Raw genomic sequence first — 24,495 nt, 5'->3', positions numbered from 1 at the left:
TCCGCTAAAAGTGTCAGCAACAACATTAGTCTTACTTGGGTGATAGAGAATACTCATTTCATAATCCTTGAGCAACTCCAGCCACCTCCTCTGTTTGAGATTAAGCTCTTTTTGACTGAAAGCAAATACTACTGCTGCCAACTCAAGATCATGAGTCGGGTAATTATTCTCATGAATCTTAAGTTGTCTAGAGGCATAGGCTATAACCTTACCATTCTTCATCAATACAGAACGAAGTCCAACTCTGGACGCATTACAATAAACAACAAAGCCTTGCGTACCTTCTAGTAGGGTCAACACTAGGGCAGTAGTCAACTGAGTTTTCAATACCTGAAAGCTTTTCTCACAAACTTCAGACTATTAAAACTTCACTGCCTTCTTAGACAATATTTTCAACGGGAAAGAAATAGATGAAAACCCCTAGACAAAACTTCTATAATAACCACTCAATCCCAAGAAACTCCTTATATCAGTTGGAGATATGGGTTTGGTCTAGTTCTGAACTACTTCAATCTTTTGAGTGTCAACTCGAATCCCTTCTCGAGATACAATGGCCTAAGAATGCCACAGACTCAAGTCAAAACTCACACTTGGAAAATTTGGCATACAACTCTCTATCTCTGAGAGTTTTGAGAGCTACTCTGAGATAACTAGCATGATCCTCCTCATTTCTCGAATAAATTAGAATGTCATTAATAAACACGATAACAAACATGTGAATATATGGCTGAAAAACTCCATTCATAAGGTCCATGAATGTTGCAGGAGCATTAGTCAAGCAAAAGGACATAACAAGAAACTCATAGTAACCATAATGGGTCCTGAGTGCTATATTCGGGGTTTCACTTTCCCTTACTCTTAACTGATGATAGCCAGATCTGAGGTCTATCTTAGAAAAACAAGTGGAACCCTGGAGTTGATAAAAAAGATCATCAATGCTCGGAAGAGGATACTTATTCTTTATGTTGACCTTGTTCAACTGGCGGTAATCAACACATCCTAAGAGAACTATTTTTCTTCCTTACAAATAAGACTGGAGTGCCCCTAAGGTGAGAAACTAGGTCGAATAAAACCTTTATCAAGAAGATCTTTCAACTTCTCTTTTAACTCTTTTAACTTAGCTACAACTATTCTATATGGCGGAATGGGGATAGGTCGAGTATTACAAAAAATATCTATGCCGAAGTTGATTTCTCTTAGGAGGGACTCTAAGAAGTTCATCGATAAAAACCTCTGGAAACTCACTCACAACTGGAACTGACTTAATAGGCATTCAGATGGCCCCTTGTTCCACACTACCCTAAGATGAGTAGGTTGAGCTCTAAAGTTCTACGAATTCTGATTCTTGAACTCACCTCTGTTCTTTGGTGCAGTTGCACTAGTAGATGATGGAGTAGGCCCAACTGGCCTTTGCTCAAAGGATGGCCGGTTTGCATGTTCGGCCTTTTGTTGTATGGACTCATTACCTGATGTCATGGCCCTCTTATTATGAAACTCTTCCCTATATTTCAACTTGTCTTCCTCAACCTACTGCACATGGATCATAAGTTTTGCTATTTCCATGTACCCTATCAACATAGTAGCCTTACCCTATTTGCTTGACAAGCAGGATAGTCCAGACACAAAAAGACTCATCATGCTCCTCATATCAACAATCATCTACGGAGCATAACGGGATAATTGAGTGAACTTGAGGTTGTACTCATGCACACTCATGGACTCTTGTTTAAGAGTGAAGAATTCTCTTACATTTTCTCTCTAAGCTCGCAGGGTAAGAAACTCCCTATGAAGGCATTTTCAAACTCAGTCCAGCTCATAATTAGTGGCCCTTTTAGCCCTGCTCTTTTTCCATTGGTCGTACCAAATTATAGCAACACCATTGAGTTGGAATGAAGGTAACTCCACATGCTCAGTATCGGTAGCACTCATAACCAAAAACACAAAGTTTACTGGATTTTCAGTAACATTTGACCCTGTGAAATATGGAGGATTTATTATCAAAAACTTATGGATCCTAGATGTATCAGCCACGTCCTGACGAGCCCTTCTTTGTTGATAGCATCCTGAAACTCAACATTTGTGACCTCTTCTGGAGAAGGTTGAACTTCTGATCCATTGGGAACCCCTTGATCCCCGACATCAAATCTTTTCCTAGAATGACGTCCTCAAACAACTCTTCGTGGAGGCATGATCTAAAAAGATACGTGCAGGCATAAATTAGTAGGAAATTTTTATAGAGTATCGCACGAAAGAGAGTAAGAAGGAAGTGAAATGTTTCCTAAATGTTGTATCCTCCTAATTATATATGTGGAGCGCTTCACACCGATAACCAGGACTCTATAGACACAACTTCATAGACACCCTAAAACTCTTGAACTTCGTGCTCTAATACAAAGTTTGTCACGCCCAAATCTAGACCCTAGACGTGGCCGACACTCAAGAATCATTGCTGGTCCCTAAGTGAACCCTTGTCTTGGCTCATTACTCAGTGGGAGAATTACGCAAGTGAAATAGGAACCACAAATGCATAACTCAATTCATAACTCATCATTAATGAAAATATTTTAACTCAAATCTAGCTAAAATACTCAAATAAACATAAGCGTTCAACTCAAAGTCTTTAAAACATCACAAGGGAAATGGGAAGAGACTCCTAAACTACTATTGTCTATGATGCATCTAAATACTATGATGGAAGTCAGGACAAGAACCACAACATACTAACAAAACAAAATACGAAATGTGAAGTCCTCCGGAAAGAAATGGGGCTCACCAAAGCTAGTTGGAATATGATGGGATCAACGAAGCACCGGTTGATGATCCTGAATACCTGTATCTACATTATGAAATGATGCAGGTCAAATGGCGTCACTACATTGAATGAACGAGCATGCAAATGGAAAACTGAACATGGGGATACACAGCTGAACTGATAGAAAGGGAAACATACTCTCCTCAACTCATCTCACTATGTATGCAACAATAAGAGATGCGATATGCGATATATATATATATATAAAGCTTTTAAAACAGTAGATAATAACTCAATGTATATAAAAAATACAATAATAAATTCTTTACTCGTATTTGGTAGATTCTCTAACTGACAACTGTCACTATGAGTTGCGTGATGATACAACGTATCGCCCACACTGCCAGGGCTTTCCTATACCTTTTCGGAGTATAGGAAATCCTCAACTAAGTGGATCCACTAAGTTATGCTTAAAAGCAATAAGGAATCAGCTAAAATATATGAATTCTTTACCAATGTTGGCATACATGGTTTATGAGGATTTTGACTTATCTGAACTCATCCCCATATTGGTGCTCAATACTACTCCCAATAATATATAACTCATGCCCATATCCTTAAACACATAGATCATCCTCAATTTGAGATAATTACTCAAAAGATTCTCTTAAAAGAGCTAATACTCAAAAACTCCTCGTGAACTTATTTGGAAATCAAGGCTCTCTCTCATTTTAAAAGTAAAAGTGTTTACACTTGGGAATACTTAATTTCCTTAATACTCATTTGAAATATGCACTCAGCTCTCCTCATCCTCTTACCCATTCACTCAAGTCTGAAAACAAGTTTTAGAAGATTGTAAAAGACTTCTCTAAATGACTAAATAAGGTTTCTCGAACTTTACTCTTAATCTTTACTTTAATTTGAAATGAAGTTTTAAGAGTTAATATTACGATATATAGGACCTCTGAATGATTTATGAAGACTTATATAGTTAGTATAGAAAATAGAGCGAAGACACGACTTGAAAGAACTCATACGGGATGAAGAACGGAGAAAAAAAGGGCCTGACGACCCTGGTGTGTTGTTGGTGCCAAACTACTCAAGGTAGTTTCGAGCGCACTGCTAGCGTGGAGTGCTAGGCCCATAACTACTAAAAAGTAGTTTGGGAGCATTGCTGTCGCTGCGTTCAACCCCCTACCCAGATTTTTGACGAATTTTTCTTTCCTCATTTAAGGCCTAACTCATCTAGAATCAATTGGTTTACTCCCAAACTTGTTTAGATTTGCAAACCCAAAAGAAATCAATGAAAACCCACTCAAATTACATGAAGAACACCACTCATTCGCAAAACTCTCACCTCAAGAACTCAACAAGATTCCAGAGTTAAAGAATGAAGCAAAACCTCAAGGATTCCTCAAGAACCTTAATATACACAATCTCATGGTCAAATTTATAATTGAAAACTCAAGATTGGCATGAGGGTGAAAAAACCCAATACTATGAAAACTTGCATACCGCGACAGAGCTAAGTTCTTGGGGAAAATCCTCAAAGTTTGCAAGAATCTTGAACGTTCTTCTGTTTCTCCTCTTGAACTTCTCTCTAAAAAAACCATATGATCTTTTGGAATGAATAAAATTGATTCCAATTAGTTTAGACCCCTAAAACGGTGAAGATATGTTTTAGGCTAGTAAGATAAGGAAAAGACCAAAATACCCCTCCTTAAAACGGATGAATCTCCCAAACTAGACCGATTGCATTCAAACAAGCATATCTCCTTCATCCAACTTAGAATTTCGCAAACTTAGTGGAACTGGAAAGAGGACTCAATGACCTTAAATTTAATACTTGATGGGCCACCTAACTCATCATGTGCTGAAAGTTATGGTCGTTTGAAGTTGATCCAAAACTAACCATTGAAGAGTAACTTGTACGAATCTCAATTTAACTCTTTCAAAGTCCGAGGTGTTACATTCTTCTCATCCATTTAAGAAATAGCCTCTTCCGGATTCAATAAAAGTATCTCAACACATAAGTTCTTAATCATTAGAAAATACTCGGCGATACAAAAATTAGCTTGAGTGGCGTCAACCAATTCATTCTCTAATTTGTAGTCGTGCTTCATTCTTCTTATTGAAAAATTGATCGAGGGCCCTCAATATTTCATGAGCTAATTTACACCTTATAACATGATCAAATAAAATGGAGGAGATTGACCTCTGCAAAATGAACTCCGCATTTGCATTAACCTGCTTCCACTTCTCTTATGCACCACTATTTTCTGGTACATCATTGGAAGGACTTGTGTTACTCCCATTAAAAACATTCCACAAATCCTTTCCTGCAAGGTATGATTCTCTACATGTCTTTCATACCTTATAATTGAACTAATTCAAAAACTGCATCCCAATCCATTAGCGTGACTGCTTAAATCCATCTACACAAACTAAGTGAATCTACCAGCAGCCCGATCTTGTAATGACACCAAGAAGCCAACGTATGGTTATGGATCTGATACCATGTAGAGAATAGCAAAAGAAAAGTATAATTCGAAAAGCCTCCTGCTAGCCCAAGATCATTAACTAAGATGGGAAGATTCAACTAAAGAAAAGGAACTTAGAAGGGAGAAAGATTATTTTGGATATGAGAACTTGATTATGAAAGAAGAATCTTTGATTTAGGTTGTTCTGGGCTTTTTATAAATGTACAAGACCAACCATATTTATACTTTTTTAATGGATGGTTCTAGAAACTCTTCTAGATACATCTACAAAAATAATTCTAGCGAACTCTATCTTATACTCTAGACTATCTAGATATTTCTTTCAATAAATTATTCAAGATTCTACACTAGAAAAATTCTATAAGCTAACTAGAAAAATCTATGATATTTCAAAAACTAAACTCTATCTTTTCAGAAAAAAAACTCTCAGGTATTATCCCATGCATACAATCCTATATATTCCAACCTTAGAGTTGTCAATTGAGAACAAACCTGTCGAGGAGAGCTGAAAGAGATATTCACATATATAAGACCAATTCTCTTAATTTGGTCAAGTTTTGAAGGAGCGATTTAAAATCATGTGTCGTGAGTCTTATCTTCTTTAAGTGTGTAGAGATATGGCACCTGGGCATAACTCAACCCCAAAAGCTAGCTCATGAGGGGAGGATTTCCCAAGTCCATATAAGGAGACCACCAGTCCACTCTCCAACTAATGTGGGTCTTTTACCGACTCTAACACCCCCCTTCACACCCATGCCCGATTGGAGCGTGGACCGTGAGCCCAAACGGGGATGGACCTGGCTATAATACCACATAAAAATATGACACCTTGGCCTAACTAAACTACAAAGGCTAGTTCATGAGGGGAGAATTTCCCAAGTCAATAAAATGAGACCATTAGTCCACTCCCCAACCAATGTGGAACTTTATAGAGCTGCTTTTATATGAGCTACTTACTTCAAGGGCAGACGGAGAAGAAATCCGTCTTTATGCTATCTCTAGTCATCGTGAGCAAGAGGATTCGCCAGATGTTGTCACTGGTATGATCCAAGTCTTCAATTTTGATGTTATTCCTGAGTAAGTTAGTGAACCATTCGGTGTTTCTACACCTGTTGGTGAGTCTATTCTAGCAGATAGAGTCTATCGTGATTGTCTCGTTTCCATCAATCACAATAGTACCATGGTTGACTTAATTGAGTTAGACATGGTAGATTTTGATGTAATTCTAGGTATGGACTAGCTTCATGCCTGTTATGCATCAATAAATTGTAAAACTCGAATAGTCAAGTTCTAGTTTCCAAATGATCCAGGCTTAGAGTGGAAAACAGTTCAGCAGTACCTAAGGGTCATTTTATTTCGACCTTAAGGCCAGAAAGTTAGTTTCCAAAGGGTGTGTCTGTCACTTAGTCCGAGTTAATGACTCTAGTGTTGAGATACCTTCTATTTAGCCAGTTTCAGTAATAAAAGAGTTTCCAGAAGTATTTCTAGATGATCTACCTGGAGTCCCTCCTGAGAGAGAGATAGACTTTGATATAGATGTTCTTCCAGATACTCGTCCAATCTCTATTCCGCCATATAGAATGGCACCAACAGAGTTAAAAGATATTTTAGAGAAAGGTTTCATAAGTGTCTCAACTTGGGGCGCTCCGGTCTTATTTCTGAGAAAGAAAGATGGTTCCCTTAGGGTGTGTATAGATTACCGCCAATGGAACAAGGTAACCATCAAGAATAAGTATCCTCTTCTGAGAATTGATGATCTTTTCAATCAGCTTCAGGGTACTTCTTATTTTTCAAAATTAGACCTTAGATTTGGCTACCATTAGTTGAAAGTAAGGGAATGTGATATTCCTAAGACGACATTCAGGACCCATTATGGTCATTATGAGTTTCTAGTAATGTTATTTGGTTTAACTAATGCACCTGCAGTGGTCATGGACCTTATGAATAGAGTTTTCAAACCTTATTTAGATATGTTTGTTATCGTCTTCATTGATGACATACTAATCTATTCAAGGAATGAAGACGATCATGCAAGCCATCTCAGAATAGTTCTTCAGACTTTGAAAGATTAGGAGTTATATGCTAAGTTCTCTAAATGTGAGTTTTGGCTTGAGTTTGTGGCGTTCTTGGGCCACATAGTTTCCGGTGATGGAATTAGAGTTGATACCCAAAAGATAGAGGCAGTGCAGAATTGGCCTAGACCCACATCTCCAACTACTATTAGGAGTTTCTTGGGTTTGGCTGGCTATTATAGAAGTTTATAGAGGGTTTCTCATCCATTTCGTCTCCTTTGACCAAGTTGACTCAGAAAACAGTGAAGTTTCAATGGTCTAAAGCTTGTGAAAAAAGCATTCAATAATTGAAAAAGAGGTTGACTACTACCCTAGTGTTGACCGTACCAGAAGGTACGCAAGACTTTGTTGTGTATTGTGATGTGTCTAGAGTTGTTTTGGGTTGTGTGCTAATGAAGAATGGCAAAGTTATAGCTTGTGCCTTCAGAAAGTTGAAAATCCATGAGAAGAATTACCCAACCTATGACTTAGAGTTGGCTGCTGTAGCATTTCCTTTGAAGATATGACGTCATTATTTGTATGGTGTTCATGTTGATGTATTCATTCATCACAAGAGTCTTCAAAATGTGTTTACTAAGAAAGAGATTAATCGCAGACAAATGAGGTGATTAAAATTACTCAAGGATTATGACATGAGTATTCTTTACCACCCAGGTAAGGCTAATGTTGTTGCTGATGCTTTAAGCAGGTTGTCTATGGGTAGTACCGCCCATGTTGAGGAAGAAAAGAGAGAGCAAGCAAAATATGTGCATAGACTTGCATGCTTAGGAGTCCGACTGATGGATTCCACAGAAAAAAAGAGTAGTGGTGATAAATGAAGTGAATCTTCATTTGTATCAGAAGTGAAAAAAAAGCAAGACCAAGATCCTATTTTTCTTGAATTGAAGGCAAATGTTCATAAGAAAAAAGTATTAGTTTTTGAACATGGGGGAGATGGCGTATTGAGATATCAAGGTAGATTGTGTGTATCAATGGTGGATGGACTCCAAGAAAGGATCATGGAGGAAGCTCATAGCTCCAGATATTCCATTCATCCGGGTTCCACAAAGATGTATCGCAATTTGAGAGAAGTATATTGTTGGAGTAGCATGTAAAAGGGCATTGCAGAATTTGTTGCTAAGTGTCCGAATTGCCAACAAGTTAAAGTAGAGCATCAAAGGCCCGGTGGTTTGGCCCACAATATAGAACTTCCGAAATGGAAGTGGGAGATGATTAATATGGATTTTATCACAGGTTTACCAAGGTCTCGCAGGCAACATGATTCCATTTGGGTGATTGTCAATAGAATGACAAAATCAGCCCACTTTTTACCGGTGAAGACTACCCATTCAACAAAAGATTATGCTAAGCTATATATTCAAGAAGTGGTAAGACTTCATGGGGTTCTGGTATCCATTATTTCAGACAGAGGTGCGTAATTTACTGTATAGTTTTGGAAGTTATTCAAAAAAGTCTTGGGTTCAAAAGTGAACTTACGTACTGCCTTTCACCCTCAGACAGATGGGCAAGCAGAGAGTACTATTCATACCTTGGAGTAGGATATGTTGAGGGCATATGTGATTGATTTCAAAGGTAATTGGGATGATCACCTACCTCTCATCGAGATTGCTTACAACAATAGCTACCACTCCAGCATCCAGTTGTCTCCCTATGAGGTTTTTTATGGGATAAGATTCATATCTCCTATTAGATGGTTTGAAGTTGGTGAAGCTGGGTTGATAGGACCAGATCTAGTTCATCAAGCCATGGAAAAGGTGAAAGTGATTCAAGAGAGGTTGAACACGGCGCAGAGTCGCATAAATCCTACACTGATGTTAGGAGAAGAGAGTTAGAGTTTGAAGTTTATAATAGGGTGTATTTAAAGGTTTCACGCATGATGGGCGTTATGAGATTTGGTAAGAAGGGGAAGCTTAGTCCCCGGTATATTGGACCTTATCGAATAGCCAAGAGGATTGGCAAAGTAGCTTATGAGTTAGAGCTACCACAAGAGTTAGCAGCGGTTCATCCGGTATTTCACGTCTCTATTTTGAAGAAGTGCATGGGTGATCCTTCATTGGTCATACCAACTGAAGATATTGGGATCAAGGATAACTTATCTTATTAGGAGATTTCTGTCCAGATTCTAGATCACCAAATTGGCAAGCTGAGGACTAAGGAAGTAGCATCAGTTAAAGTCCTCTGGAGGAACCAATTTGTTAAGGAAGCTACTTGGGAAGTTGAGGAGGACTTGAAGAAGAGATATCCACATCTCTTCGAATCCGGAGAAGTTCCAAATCAAGGTACTAATCCTTTTCTTGGCATTTTATTTATAAATTGGCATTTAGTTTGCTTTGCTTGTTGGGTGTTTGAAATGTATGACTGATATTACACCCTTAGCCTAGTAAGAGTAATCTCATTCGAGGATTAATCTTTCCAAGAGGGATATATTGTAACATCTCGCAAATTGAAATAACTAGGAAAGAGTTAAAAGTTGGGGAAATAATCATTTTTGGAAAGTATATGAAAATCTGGAAAATTGTGAAGTACGTTAGTTGAATTTTTGGTCAAATTAGAACGGCCATAACTCCTAGCTCATGATGATTTAGGTATATTTCAAGATATGGTTGGAAATTTCTTGGAATAAACTTTCCAACGCCGCTGAGTTTGCGTGATTCCAAATTGGTATGATTGAGTTATTCCCTTTGGAAGTTGGGTTGTTTGAATAAGGAAAGTCTAATCCGGATTTTGAAAGGGTAATTTAGTCTTTTCCTTACCTAATTATTCTAATTCGTTTTTAGAAGTTAATTGGGGGGTAAAAACAGATTTTAGTCAGTTTAGAAAAGTTGAAGTTTTATGCTAGGGCTTGGAGAAAAGAGAAAAGAGGAGAAGGGAGAAGGGAAATCAAGATTCATCAAAATCGTCGAGTTTAACTTGTGGATTTCGTCAATGGGTGATCCCTATGAGTTATGTGAGATCACATAGCGTAGGATTAGTTCACCCACGCGCCAACCATGATTCAATTCAGCGAATTTAAGTCTTTGAAAGTTTAGAAATTGAGTTCTTGATGAACATTGTCGAAAGTTTTGTTTGAATTTCTTGTGGGTTCTGTTGTTGGAGTTTCTTGTGAGTTGATTCATGTTTCTAGGTGTAATTTTTATTTAATTCGATCATATATTGAGGTTATACATGATTCTAAGTGTTTGGGGAAGGAACCATTGAAGTTTAGAGATGAAAAACGGAGAGGAAAAGTCTCCAAACAACTAGGGATAGGGGTGAGAGGCACTGAATCTTCACCCTTGGTGCGCCGCGCCAGCCAGCACTCCCCAGACTGGTCTCTGAATATTGAGGGTTGGCGCCTCGCGCCTCTCATAGCGTCAGGGACGCCAATTCTCCCCATTTATTACCCACCTTTCCGTACTTGTTCCCTATCAATGTACCGATGTTTCTTAGTTGATTCCAACATTATTAGGTACATTTAAATATCATGAAATTATCCATAAACATGATATCATGAACCCTGAATCCATAATCCAATTCAAGGAAAATTAGGATCAAAGTTAAGAGAAGTTAAAAGTCAAGTCTACAAGTTAAGAAGCAAGTCAATGTTAGAAAAAAACTACTTAAGAAACTGATTTGAAGAATAAAAATAGAGTGACCTTATGAAATTCCAGCTATGTATTAATTTGCATACAAGAAAAAACCTAACCATTTCCTATCTAATAGGCACTTACAAAGTGGATGTTAAAACTAAATAAGAGCATGTGCCACTAACAACCATAAAAGGGGCCACTAACAGCCATTAAAGGGGCCACTAACTTCAGAAAGTTGAACAACTAAAGTTGACAATGTCTAGCTAGAAAATAGGAAGCACTAAACTGAAATAAGTAAAAAATAGTAAAAATAATAAGCTGGAAAAATGCCAATTGTCTAACACTCCTCCTTGGCATTTTTGTGGCAAACACCAATTCGTTGCCTCAAATCTTCAAACCTTTTCTTTGGCAATGACTTAGTAAAAATGTCAGCTAGCTGGTTCTCAGATGAACAATCAAAAAGCAACACTTCATTAGATTGTTGGACTTTTCTAATAAAATGAAACTTGATCTTGATATGCTTAGTTCGACCATGAAACACTGGATTTTTTTAGATTGAAACTGCTGAATTGTTGTCACACATGATCTTGGTAGCTTTTGTTTGTTCACGACCCAAGTCCTATAACACCTTCCTTAGCCAAATAGCTTGATTCACAGCAGATGCAGCGGCTATGTACTCAACTTCTGCTGTTGATTGAGCTGTAGTTTCTTGTTTCCTAGAACTCCAACTAAAACAACTTGTCCCCAAACAAAAAAGATATCCAGAGGTGCTTCTGGAATCATCAACTCCACCACCCCAATCACTATTAGAGTACCCGATTAGGTTCATAGTTACTTTGGCAGATGTTGGGAAAAAGGTTCCAAACTTGATGGTTCCTTTAATATACCTTAACACTCTTTTAGCCGATGTGAAGTGTGTGTCTCTAGGCGAATGCATGAGCCTAGAGAGCAAACTTACAACAAGTAGAATGTTAGGTCTGCTTGCGGTTAGATATAGAAGACTACAAATTAAGCTTCTATACATACTATCATCTACTTTTTCGGAATCCTCATCCTTGCCACGCTTTACACCAGTAGAGATTGGAGTACTCATAGGTTAGCATTCTTGCATTTTGAACATGTTTAGAATATCCGAAATGTATTTCTGCTGGCATATGAAAATTCCATCACTGGACTGCAACACTTCCATGCCAAGAAAGTACTTCATGACTCCAAGATCAGTCATTTCAAAGATTTTCTCCATTTCATCCTTGAACCTATGGATTAGTTCAATTTTGCTTCCTGTCACAAGCATGTCATCCACATAAATTGAGATAATTAAGGACTCACCTGCAGTGATTTTCACATACAGAGTAGCTTCACTTTGACTTCTACTAAAGCCAAGTTGGATGAGATGATTGTCCATCCTCTCATACCATGCCCTTGGGGCTTGTTTTAGGCTATACAAGGCCTTCGTTAAGAGATAAACTTGATCCTCTTTTCTAGGAATTGAGAAACCATCAGGTTGCTCTACATAGATCTCTTCAGCAAGCAAACCATTCAAAAAAGCCGATTTGACATCAAGTTTATGAATCTGCCGGGAACTATGAGATGCAAATGCAAGAATAAGCTTGATTGTGTCATACCTTGCTACAGGAGCAAATGTTTCCTGGTAATCTACACCATATTGTTGTGCGTATCCCTTCACCACTAATCTATCCTTATGTTTGCAAATTGTAACATCAGGATTGAGTTTTGTCTTGAAAATCCATTTTACACCAATCACCTTGCGATTTCTAGGTCTGTCAACAAACTGCCAGGTTCCGTTCTTCTCGATCATGTCTAGTTCATCTTGCATAGCTCTCCTCCATGTCTGAGAGTCTTGTGCTTCATCATAGCTTATTGGTTAAGAGGTAACCAAGTTACACCGCTGATAGAGATCTATTAAGGATCGAGTTCCCCTCACTGGTACATCATCCACTAGTTCATCTTCTGAAAGTTGAGGCTGCTCTTTTGAAAATAAATTAGAATAAGAGGTCTTCTGGTTTTTCCAATCCCAACCAGCTGCTTCATCAAACTTCACTTCTCGGCTGAGAGTTAGTTTTTCTAATTTCAAATAGAAAATCCTGTAACCTTTGGATGAACTATAGCCTATAAATATGCCTTTATGAGCCTTGTTGTCCAGCTTAGTCCTCTTTGTTTCTGGAACTCGATAATAACATATACCCATAAATATGCCTTTATGAGCCTTGTTGTCTAGCGTAGTCCTCTTTGTTTCTGGAACTCGATAATAATATATACACCCAAAGATTCTGAGATGGTGTACTGATGGTTTGTTCCCACACCAAGCTTCATATGGAGTCATGCCCTGCAAGGCCTTAGTAGGTAATCTGTTAAGCAAATATACAGAGGTATTGACTGCCTCCGCCCAAAACTGATTTGGGATCTTTCTTTCGAGCAAAAGACATCTGGCCATCTCCATTACTGTCCTGTTCTTCCTTTCAGACACGCCGTTTTGTTGTGGAGTATATGGTAATGTCAATTGGCGTTAAATACCTGTGCTATTACAAAACTCCACAAACTGAGAAGAAGTATATTCTCCTCCATTGTCAGACCTTAAAGCCTTAATACTAAGATTACATTGATTTTCTACTAAAGCTTTAAATTGTTTAAAAACATCAAAGACTTCACTCTTCAGTCTAATCAAATAAACCCAACACATTCTAGTGTAGTCATCAATAAAGAGGAGAAAGTATTTGTTACCACTCAATGATTCTGTTTTCATTGGGCCGCAAACATCTGAATGAATGAGCTGAAGTTTCTGGTTAGCTCTCCATACTTGATTTGCTTGAAATGGCATTTTTGTTTGCTTTCCCTGTTGGAAAGTTTCACAAACTTGAGCATTAGAAAGAAATTCAGGCATATTTTCCACCAGCTCCTTCTTTTTCATCTCTGTGATGCTTCTCAGATTGAAGTGACCAAACCTTTTGTGTCATAGGTTTGTACATGTTTGTGAAGTAATAGTGTAAGCCTGCTCAGTAATTTTCTCCCAATCAACTGAATACATTTTGTTGCTCATCTTGACAAAAAATAATTCTACTCCAGAAGGGTCAGAAACAACACATTGAATGAATGAGCTGAAGTTTCTGGTTAGCTCTCCATACTTGATTTGCTTGAAATGGCAATTTTGTTTGCTTTCCCTGTTGGCAAGTTTCACAAACTTCAGCATTAGAAAGAAATTCAGGCATATTTTCCACTAGCTCCTTCTTTTTCATCTCTGCGATGCTTCTCAGATTAAAGTGACCAAACCTTATGTGCCATAGGTTTGTACATGTTTGTGAAGTAATAGAGTATGCCTGCTCAATTATTTTCTCCCAATCAACTGAAAACATTATGTTGCTCATCTTGACATAAAATAATTCTACTCCAGAAGGGTCAGAAACAACACATTCACGATTCTTAAATGCAGAGAATAATTATTTTCAAGCATTTGTCCAACACTCAACAAATTTTGACTCATATCAGGTGTGTACAAAACATCAAGAATAATTTTGATACCTTATATTGTTGAGATAGACATTGTACCTCTGCCTTTGACTTCTACTGCCTCACCGTTTCCCACGTTTACTTTAGATTTGTATGTATCATCGAGGAATTTGAATATTTCAGCATCATTGCACAAGTGATGTGTGCAACCACTATCAAGAAGCTATGAATCAGAGGATTCATTGATTGAAAAGTATGAAACTGCAAGAGTTGCTCCTCATGTGCATCTGCAGCTTCTGCTACTTGTGCTTGCAAAGCACCAGAGGCCTTTTGCTCTTGATTTGCAGACCTTGGATATGTGCCCCGTCTACTTATAGTTGCCGCATATAGCATCGACCCTCTCCCAACATTACTTCTCTAGATGTGTAGTTCTTTTACAATGTTTGCACGGAGGGAACTTCTGCTTCACATCTCCACTATTATTTCCTCCATCATGCTTGCCCTTATTCTTTTGGTTGACCTGTTGCTTTCCTTTACCAAATATTTGTTTTTGTACAGAGAAAGCTCCTTCAGTGAACTTGACTCATCTCATAGTCCTCCTTTGCTCTTGTGCTTGAAAAGCACTCATTAGTTCACCTAATGAATGTTTGCCCAGGTCTTTGGATTCTTCAAGAGAGGAAATCTCAGATTCAAACCTCTCAGGAAGAATCACAAGAACTTTCTCCACAATTTGTTTGTCTATAAATTCTTCACCAAGAAGTCTAATGTTATTAACAATTAGGGAGATTCGATCAGCATACTTACTGATTGTTTTATCGTCCTGTATATTCAAGCACTCGAACTCTCTTTCAAGTTCAACACTTGCATTTGACGTGTTCTATCACTGGCTCGATATTCTTCTTTCAACCTATCCCAAGCCTTTTTTGCTGTTTTTCAAGCCATGATTCTGTAAAACACAGAATCTGCCAAAACATTCTGCATAAGGGACTTGGCATTAGATTTATTTGCCTTCTCTTCATTGCTGGATTTGATTTGAGCCAAGGTAGGATTTGCTACTAGAGCAGCAAGTGGTTTATCTTCCGTCGCAGTTTCCCAAAGTTCATATGCTTCCAGAAAAGCTTGCATCTTCACAGACCAGATTTGGTAATTTTCACCGGTAAAAGTGAATGGTGGATTTAAAGGTAGGTTGTTGGATGCCATTTGTGTTGTAGGTTAAAACTTTTTGGTCCTGTAAGATCAACTAGAGGCTCTGATGTCACTGTTAGAACAAAAATACTCAAGAAACTGATTTGAAGAATAAAAATAGAGTGAACTTATGAAATTCCAGCTATGTATTAATTTGCGTAAGATCTGAATTTATACAAGAAAAAACCTAACCATTTCCTATCTAGTAGCCACTTACAAAGTGCATGTTAAAACTAAATAAGAGCATGTGCCACTAACAACCATAAAAGGGGCCACTAACTTCAGAAAGTTGAACAACTAAAGTTGACTAAGTCTAGCTAGAAAATAGGAAGCACTAAACTGAAATAAGTAAAAAACAGTAAAAATAATAAGCTGGAAAAAATGCCAATTGTCTAACAGTCAAGAGAAGTTTATAAAGTTTTTCTTAAGTCTTTCACAAACGTTTTAACTTTGTTTTAAGACTTAAGTTTCAAGTTAAGCAAAGAGTAAAGAGTTAAGTTCATTTCTCAAAGAGTTATAAGGGAACTAAGTATTCCCAACTGTTTAAAAATGTTTTCACATTTGAGCAAGAAAGGGAACACCGATTCCAAGAGAGCTTTTAAACTAAGTTTTGAGTAATTATCTCAAACCCAAGAAAGAAGTTTGTTGTAAAACATATGAGCTAAGTATATTTTGGGAGTAGTATTGAGCACCGATATGGGGATGCAAGTTCATATTAACTCAAGACTCCATAAACCATGTAGCCATCATGGGTACTAAAAGATCATACTTTTTAGATGATTCCTTAAGATGCTTTTAGCATAGACTAGTGGATCCACTTAGTTAAGTGTTCTATATGACGGCAAAGTATAGGGCAATTCTAGCAGTGTGGGCAAGACGATGTATTACCACTTAGGCTCATAGTGGTGGTTGTCGGTTAGAGAAACTCCCACAGAAACTATATTACTTTTTTATATGAGTAAAGTTGAGTTTGTTATTGCATTTTCTTTAACGAACTAAGTTGTTTTTTTACTGTTTTATAAAGCTTTTTATATATTGCATGTGCTTCATTGCTTTGTTATGAGATAAGTCATTCATGAGTTGAGAAGAGCCAAGGTAAGTGTTTCTTTCAGAATCTTTTCAAGCCTATGTTATGTTTAGCATTCTAACTCGCATACTCGTACATTCAATGTACTGATGCCAGTTGGTCTGCATCTTATTATGATGCAGACGCAGGTAACCAGGATCAACATCCAGCACCTCGTTGATCCAGTTGAGCATTCAGAGTCAGTTGGTGAGCCTTCTTACATTCTGGAGGACTCTTTTTATCATTTGCTTTCAGTGTTTCTTTGTTAGGATCATCGGGGGTCTTGTCCCGACTTCCCTCTTTGCTTTAGAGGCTTCATAGAAAGTCAGACAGTTAGTAGTTCAGGTGTTTTTAAATTTTCATTTCATATGTTAGGACTTGAGTTACCATTTTGGCCTAGTTGAAAATTTGACTTTTTAAGCATTCTCAGTATTTTATTATTGAAGTAAGTATAGTGCTATTGGACATCATAAGTATGCAAGGGTTCGCATGGGGCCAGCAATTGTTCTCGAATGCCAGCCACGTTCGGGGTGTAGGCTCGGGGTGTGACAAATAATTTATGGGTAAAAGAAAGGAACGTGTACTTAAGTATCAATATCATTCAATTTGAACTGACACATAGTGAAATGAGGCAACAACACATATCCATGAAGTGAAGAAATCATGAACTAAATGGACATAAGTTGAGACTCCCACAACACATACCATATCCTTGATTTTATGCAAACTCCTCGATACTAACAAAGTATTTTTATGGTCATACAGACACACCTTGGGTCATATGAGTGCTCTAGAAAGACGACCCAAGTCTTTCCGAAATGGCGACAACACCTTTACACTCACGTAGGTGATTCCATCAAGGCTATCTCAAATAGACCACCTTAAGGTTATAGAATCATTAAGAGAAAAATAAGCTCAACCTTATAAATAATTGCTTCACACCATAGGGATAGAAACTGTAGTGTATATTGAGGCCTAACATTTCCACCACACTATTTCAACCAATGGGATTTTTCTCCATCCCCCTCAATGTTTCAAGGATTATTTTCCTTGCCAGGCCCTTGGTCATAGGATCCGCCAAATTTCTTTCAGACCTTACATATTCTAAGGGAATAACACGTAGTTTCAATAACTGTTTAATTGCACCATGTTTGATGTGAATATGTCTCTTTTTTCCATTATGCACGCTATTTTTGGCAATCCTTATTGCTTCCTATGAGTCACAATGAAAAGAGACTAGTGAAGCTTGCCTTCCCCATAATGGAAAATCTGCCAAAATATTTCTCAGCCACTCATCTTCTTGCGATGCTAACTTGAGAGCAATGAATTCAGAATTCATGATAGAACGTGATATACAAATCTTTTTGGAGGACTTTCACGTAATAACACCTGCACCCAAAATAAACACATAGCCACTAGTGGAGCTAACTTCATCATTATCAGTTACCTTATTTCCATCAAAAAATATTTCCGAAATAGAAGGAAATTTATTAAAATGCAAATACCAAATTCATAGTACCTCTCAAATACCTTAGCAAGCGATGAAGAGCACTCCAGTATTCACTACTGAGATTATGAATAAATGTACTCAATCTACTAACAACATAAGCTATATCAGGCCGAGTATAGTTAGTGAGAAATATTACACTCCTAATTATTTTTAGCATATTTAGTTTGAGAAACACTAGATTCTTTAATCTTTCTCAATTGAATTCTAGGATGATAAGGATTTCTCACTGGAAATACATCAAAACAGTCAAATTATTTCAACATCTTTTCAATGTAATGAGACTGACACAAAGACAAAGCATTAGCAATTCTTTTGATTGTAACTCCCAGAATCACATCTACTTCAGCAAAATCTTTAATTTCAAACTTAGAACACAAAGAATTCTTAGTATCATTAATGACATTCAAATTAGGGCCAAATATTAACATGTACTCTACATATAAACATATAATCACATAATCTTAACCTATCGTTTTAGAATAAACACATGTATCAGATGAATTTACAATAAAGTCATTATCTACTAATGTGACATTAAATTTTTCATACCACTACTTAGGTGCCTATTTTAGACCATACAAGGACTTCCTCAAATTTTAATATTTTATCGTCTTGTCCTGGAACCACAAACCCATCAGGTTGATTCATATAGATCTCTTCCTCTAAATCACCATTTAGAAATGTCATTTTGACATCCCTTTAATGTAATACTAAATCATGAATAGCTGTTAAAGTAATAAGAGTCTTAATGGCCGCTATTTTAGTCACATGAGAATAAGTAAACAAAGTATTCAACACCTTTCTTTTTGTTAAACCACCTAATCACAAGTTTCGCCTTATATTTATCAATTGTACCATCAGGTCTCAATTTCTTCTTAAATATCCACTTGTTACTTCTCTGTTCGCAAATCATGCAAGTCCCAAGTGTGATTAGAAATTATAGAGTCTAATTCACTTTTAATAGCCTCTTCTCAAAATATGACATCTATTGATCTCATAGCTTCATCATAAGTCTTAGGGTCTTCTTCTATTAAATCGATAAACACTAATTCATCATTTAAAACATTAATATCAAAATTTGCAGTTAGAAAAGTAGTGATTAAATTAGGACCAAAACTAGCCTTAATTCTATGTCTTTTACTCCTTCTACGTTCATTTTCATGCTCATTAGAAATAACATTAGAAGAAGGTACAACATGAAAATTAATAGACATAGATGTAGAAGCATCGTTTTGTACATCACTCGGCACATTATATTTCAAAGGATGCTTAAATACTTTTGCATCTCCATATTCAAAAATAGAATAATCACTTATAGGCAAAAATCTATATGCAACATTATTTTGAGCATAATCAATAAAAACAGTATCAGAAGTCTTAGAACCAACATTTACTCATTTAAAATCAGGTAGACCAACCTTAGCCAAACACCCACACACTTTTAGAAATTTCAAGTTAGGGGCAAACTCTTTCCACAACTTTTATGAGGTCTTGTCTAACTACTAATGAGGGACTCTATTAAGAATATAACATGCAAACACGATTGCTTCTCCCCACATATTGTCAGATAGACTAGATCTTAAAATCATATAATTCATCATTCCCATAAGGTTTATATTTATCCGTTTGGCTATGCCATTTTGTTAGGGAGTATAGGGAGCAGTAACCTCATGTATAATACCATTTTTCTCCCAAAAATCCTCTTGATTTTTATTTTTATATTCATTGCCCCTATCAGATCTAAATCTTTTGATTTTCTTGTCAATTTGAATTTCCAAAACATGCTTTCAACCTCATCTTTAGACTTAAGAAGATATACCTTATTGTATCTAGAAAATTCATCAACAAAAGTACTGTGATACTTTTTTCCACCTTTGCTAAAAGTGTTCTTGAAATATGCTAAATCTAATTGTATTAGTTCAAGCAATTAAATATTTCTATTACTAACAAATTTGAAAGGTTTTTTGGCTGCTTTGCTTCTACACACAGGACATTTAGAAAAATCATCCGTTTTTATCCTAGAAATTTAGTACTTTTTTCTACGTCTTTTAATAAAAGCCATTTTAACATGACCTAGTTTACCATGCAACAAATTAATAGACTCTAACATGTCACACCTCGAGGCTACCCCCTAGACGCAGACACGGGACCTAGGATTAAGAGTGACCCCAAGCTAACCCTGCTGGCATATCATAAGTATCTAGAGTAACTGAATCAATAAATACTGTGAGGAACCTAAGTCAAATAAGAATATGAAATGATGGGGAATACCCATATACTAAATCTGAATAAAGAAAACTGAGAGTTTGAATACAAATGAAAAGTCAAACTCTAAGAATAAAGTTGAAACTAACTATGTCTGAAATATAGCCTCTACTGACTAGAAATGCTGGGACAATGCCCCAGCTAGATCTTGCAAAACTGAAACTTAAACTAAAATCAAAGGAAGAAAATCATGTCACTCGTCCTCGATGAATGAAGACCCACCACTGATGCTGCTGAACTGAAGATCGGGAACCAATCTATGCATGATCTGGAAGCTGAGAACGTGAACCTACATCCCGAGAATATGTAGCGCAGAGTATGCGCTAATACTAGAAAGGTACTAAGCATGCAGGATAGAGTAAAGCTTAATAATAATCATAACTGAACAAGCAACAAAACAATAGTATATTCTAAACATGATAAGGATGCTGAAAGTACTATATGAATGCAATGCCTAAGTTATAACATGTTGAAACTGAGTACTAAACTATATTGATAATATGGTTAATGCAATGGAATCTGTCTGAACTGTAAGAGAGCTACTAACAACCGACATAAACCATGTGAGCTAAATGTGGAGTCTGATGTATACACCCCATCGAGAGGACCCAATATACCATGCCAAAGGTATAGAGGCATGATGGCATGATCACTAAAATGATGCCCACTGAGGGAACTTACAACGTAAAGGGCACGTAGTTCTGGGACTCGAGGCTGACTAACCCTAATCCACTCGGTATTAAGCTTTCCATATGATTATATAATTAACACTTTATTCTGAAAGATGTAATACCAGATAGCTCAAAATACTGACATGCAAATTGAGAATGCAACATTAATATGTTGATAATAATGCATTCGAAAACTGAGGCATGTTTATATATAACTTAAATAACTGGCCTAGCACGTATAATTCATGAACTAAAAGAACTACATAGCTAGGGTTTTAAGTTTATGTGTGAACCTGGGCAATAACAATACTAAATTCATGATAATATGATTTGGATCATTCTAACAACTAAAACCCAATCAATTCTAACATTCAAGAATCCTTAAGTCTAGATAATATTAAGGGAATCAAAATTCTGATTGAATTCTAGGGACCTAGTGGGTGAAAGGAACCCACTATTCAAATCCTACATACCTGGTGATGAATTCCACGTAGAAATCTTTTTGATTTCAGGGCTGGAACCTTGTTGCGTTCTTGAACTAGGGTTTTTGACCTCTTTCTCCTCTTATGCTCTAATTTTCCTAAGTTTTGAAGAATGATTGACTTAGGTAAGTTCTAGGTATGCTTCTAGGCTAAAATTGACTAAAACCACGTAGTTTAGGGTTTAAACGACGTAGTTTAGGGGTCCAACGCATAAAGAAAAGACCAAAAGAACCCTGACTTAAAAGTTGTCGGGGTCAACGACGGACGGGATTGACAGACCGTCGATCGACTGATGGTCTGTGCTGGTCAACCGTCAATCGGGACTGAAGCTGGATGCTGAAGGTCTGATCCACCAATACGGACCACGATCTGTCACTTGACCTACCGTTCATGGGTCCGACCGTGGGTCAACACTTAGCTAAATTTTTGGGGCTGAGTTTGGGGGAGTTACCCGTGTAATTATCCACTAGATTTGCCTAAATGACTACAACAAAAATCACTTCAGTACCCTCACCAAGATGAGATTGGACATCACTTGGTCCTTCCTGCTTTGAGTTCTGCCCTTTTCTTTGATAGCACTTTGTGGTCTTGTGAGTTGTGACCAAGTTTTCCATAGACAAAACAGGGACCCTTAAATTTTTTAATTTGACTCTTCGACTTGTTCAAGTGATTTTTTTTCTTCACATGTTCCTTTTTCATTTTTTCTTCTGTTTGCCTTTGAACTTGTCTTTCACAACAGTACCCAAAGATTCCACAAGATTAGATTTAGAAGAATTAAGAAAAAGTACTTCCATCTTATCTTTGTTACTGTTCGCCTCTTCAGTCCTCATATGACTAATAATTTCTTGGAGAGTTAATTTTTTTTTTATGTTTTAATTGATAATAGGGTGGGAATTTTTCAAGCATAACATTAGCCTGAAAATTTTCATATATCTTCATGTCCTCATTGAGAGCATCAACAGTCAAGTTCTCATCTTCGTGAACTTGTTTCATTATTGCCTTATTGTCAACCATTTGGAATTTAATCCCCTGACGAACAACATATAATTTTTTCCCACATCATCAGAACCATATTTCATTTCTAATCTATCCCATATTTCTTTGGTAGATTTATAAGTAACAAATAAATCAAATAAATGATAAGTCATATGAGTAGCAAATGTCGTCTTACGATTTTGTTATACTTTTCAAACTTCTTCTAAACAACATCATCAACATTCATAACATCCCAAGGATCAGTAGTAATATTAGAACCATTCATACAAGGTTTGTTAAACAAAACCAACTTCTAATTGTTCATAAAAAAAATTAAAAGTTTTTGTGGCCAACGTTTGAAATTGTTTCCATCCAAAGACTCAAGTTTTGACAAATCTGAAAAAGATTTGTTCAAAGAAATAGTCATTTATCAATATTGTATCTTAGTAAATCGATTTCAAATTGTTGGAAAAAATACAACAATATTGATTTTGGACTAGAATTACAAAGAATTCCCTCTGTCCCAATTTATATGACTTATTTTACTTTTTAGTCAGTCCCAAAAGAATGACACATTTCTATATTAAGTAACAATTTAACTTTAAAATGTTCATTTTACCCTTAATAAAATGATTTATGGCCACAAAAATTTCTATCATTCATTTATGACTACAAGTTTTAAAAGTCTTCCTTTCTTTCTTAAACTTTGTGCCGAGTCAAATTACCTCACATAAAATGGGACGGAGGGAGTAGTAAATAAATTATCACAAACATTGTGTCATGGGAAGCCACTACCTTGAAAGCAATTTCAGCCGACTCCGGTGCAAATCATTGTAGCCAGTCGCTCCCTAAAGTTCCACAGTTACTCTCAAACACGTTCACTCATGGGTTAAAGTTTGGAGTTGCACACAAACAATTGCTGAAAAATCCACAATAGGAAGAATGATTATTTAAGCCAATAAAGGAATTGGTGAAAGAGAGAGTAAATGAAATAAAGGACTTTTGATTTTCTTTAGTGTATTTAGCGCCCAAATGATTCTCTTAAAAAGGAAAATCATTTATGTTTTCATCCATCAAAAGAATGTAAGAAAATAATGTAACACCTCGAAACCCAGACCTAGAAAGAAATTTCAAAAATATACCTGAAGCAGCGAACCACGGCAGAGTTCACGGACCGTGATAGGGTCCACAGTCCATACACCTGCCCGTGGTCTTGATTTGGCCGTCACCAGGCCCAGACATCAGACTTCACAGTCCGTGGTCTTGAAGATGGACTGTGGTGGCGCTTGTAGGGTCGAGGAAGTGAACCTCCCTAGCCAAACCCTTAGACCGCCACACCTAAGTGAGGACCACGAGGACCTTCATGGTCCGTGGTCCTTCACACGACTCGTGGGGGCGTCCGTGGAGCATTACCAGTTAGCCCCCTAGCTAGTCCCTGCAGACCATATCCTAAGTGGAGACCACAGACAGTTTCACAGTCAGTGATCCTTCACAAGGGTCGTGGTAGGGCTCGTGGACTCAGGCCCTCAACTAGTAGTCAACAAGTCCAGACCACGACCGACTTCACGGTCCGTGGTGGTGGCCGTGGTCAGTCCGTCTATTGTTTAAGTCAGGGTCATTTCTGTCTTTTCCTTATTCGTTGGACACCTAAACGACGTCTTTTTAATCCTAAATTTCGTTGTTTTAGTCAGTTTAATCCTAGAAACATAACTATAACTTACCCAAGTCAGATCTTTAATCATAATTTAGAAAATTAGAAGCGAAAGTAGATAAAGAGGCGACCAACTCTAAGTTCAAGAACGGAACAAGTTTCCTTCAGTTCCGCCCCGAAATCAAAAGATTTCTCCATAGAATTCGTCACCAGGTATGTGAGATTTCACTAGTGGGTTCCTTTCACCCATTAGGTCCCTAGTTTTCAGTCAGTTTCTTGATTCCCTTATCATGACTAAACCTAGGGTTTCTTGAATGTTAAAATTATTGGG

At 37.1% G+C, this 24,495-nt stretch overlaps 1 protein-coding gene across 1 annotated transcript; it reads right to left on the bottom strand.

The window, feature by feature from the left end:
* Window positions 1-1,803: 1,803 nt before the first annotated feature.
* LOC107060221 (uncharacterized mitochondrial protein AtMg00810-like) lies at window positions 1,804-11,987 on the bottom strand. The gene is made up of 3 exons (XM_015307816.1): window positions 11,523-11,987; window positions 11,237-11,330; window positions 1,804-1,973 (listed from the first exon to the last, which is right to left on the bottom strand). The coding sequence occupies exons 1-3, from the start codon at window positions 11,985-11,987 to the stop codon at window positions 1,804-1,806; spliced, it is 729 nt and encodes a 242-aa protein (XP_015163302.1).
* Between the last annotated feature and the right edge of the window lie 12,508 nt (window positions 11,988-24,495).

This window comes from Solanum tuberosum, unplaced genomic scaffold, assembly GCF_000226075.1.
Source record: "Solanum tuberosum cultivar DM 1-3 516 R44 unplaced genomic scaffold, SolTub_3.0 scf00065, whole genome shotgun sequence".
Taxonomy (NCBI): domain Eukaryota; kingdom Viridiplantae; phylum Streptophyta; class Magnoliopsida; order Solanales; family Solanaceae; genus Solanum; species Solanum tuberosum.
Note: the sequence above shows the minus strand (reverse complement) of the source record. Positions and strands in the feature narration are given on the sequence as shown.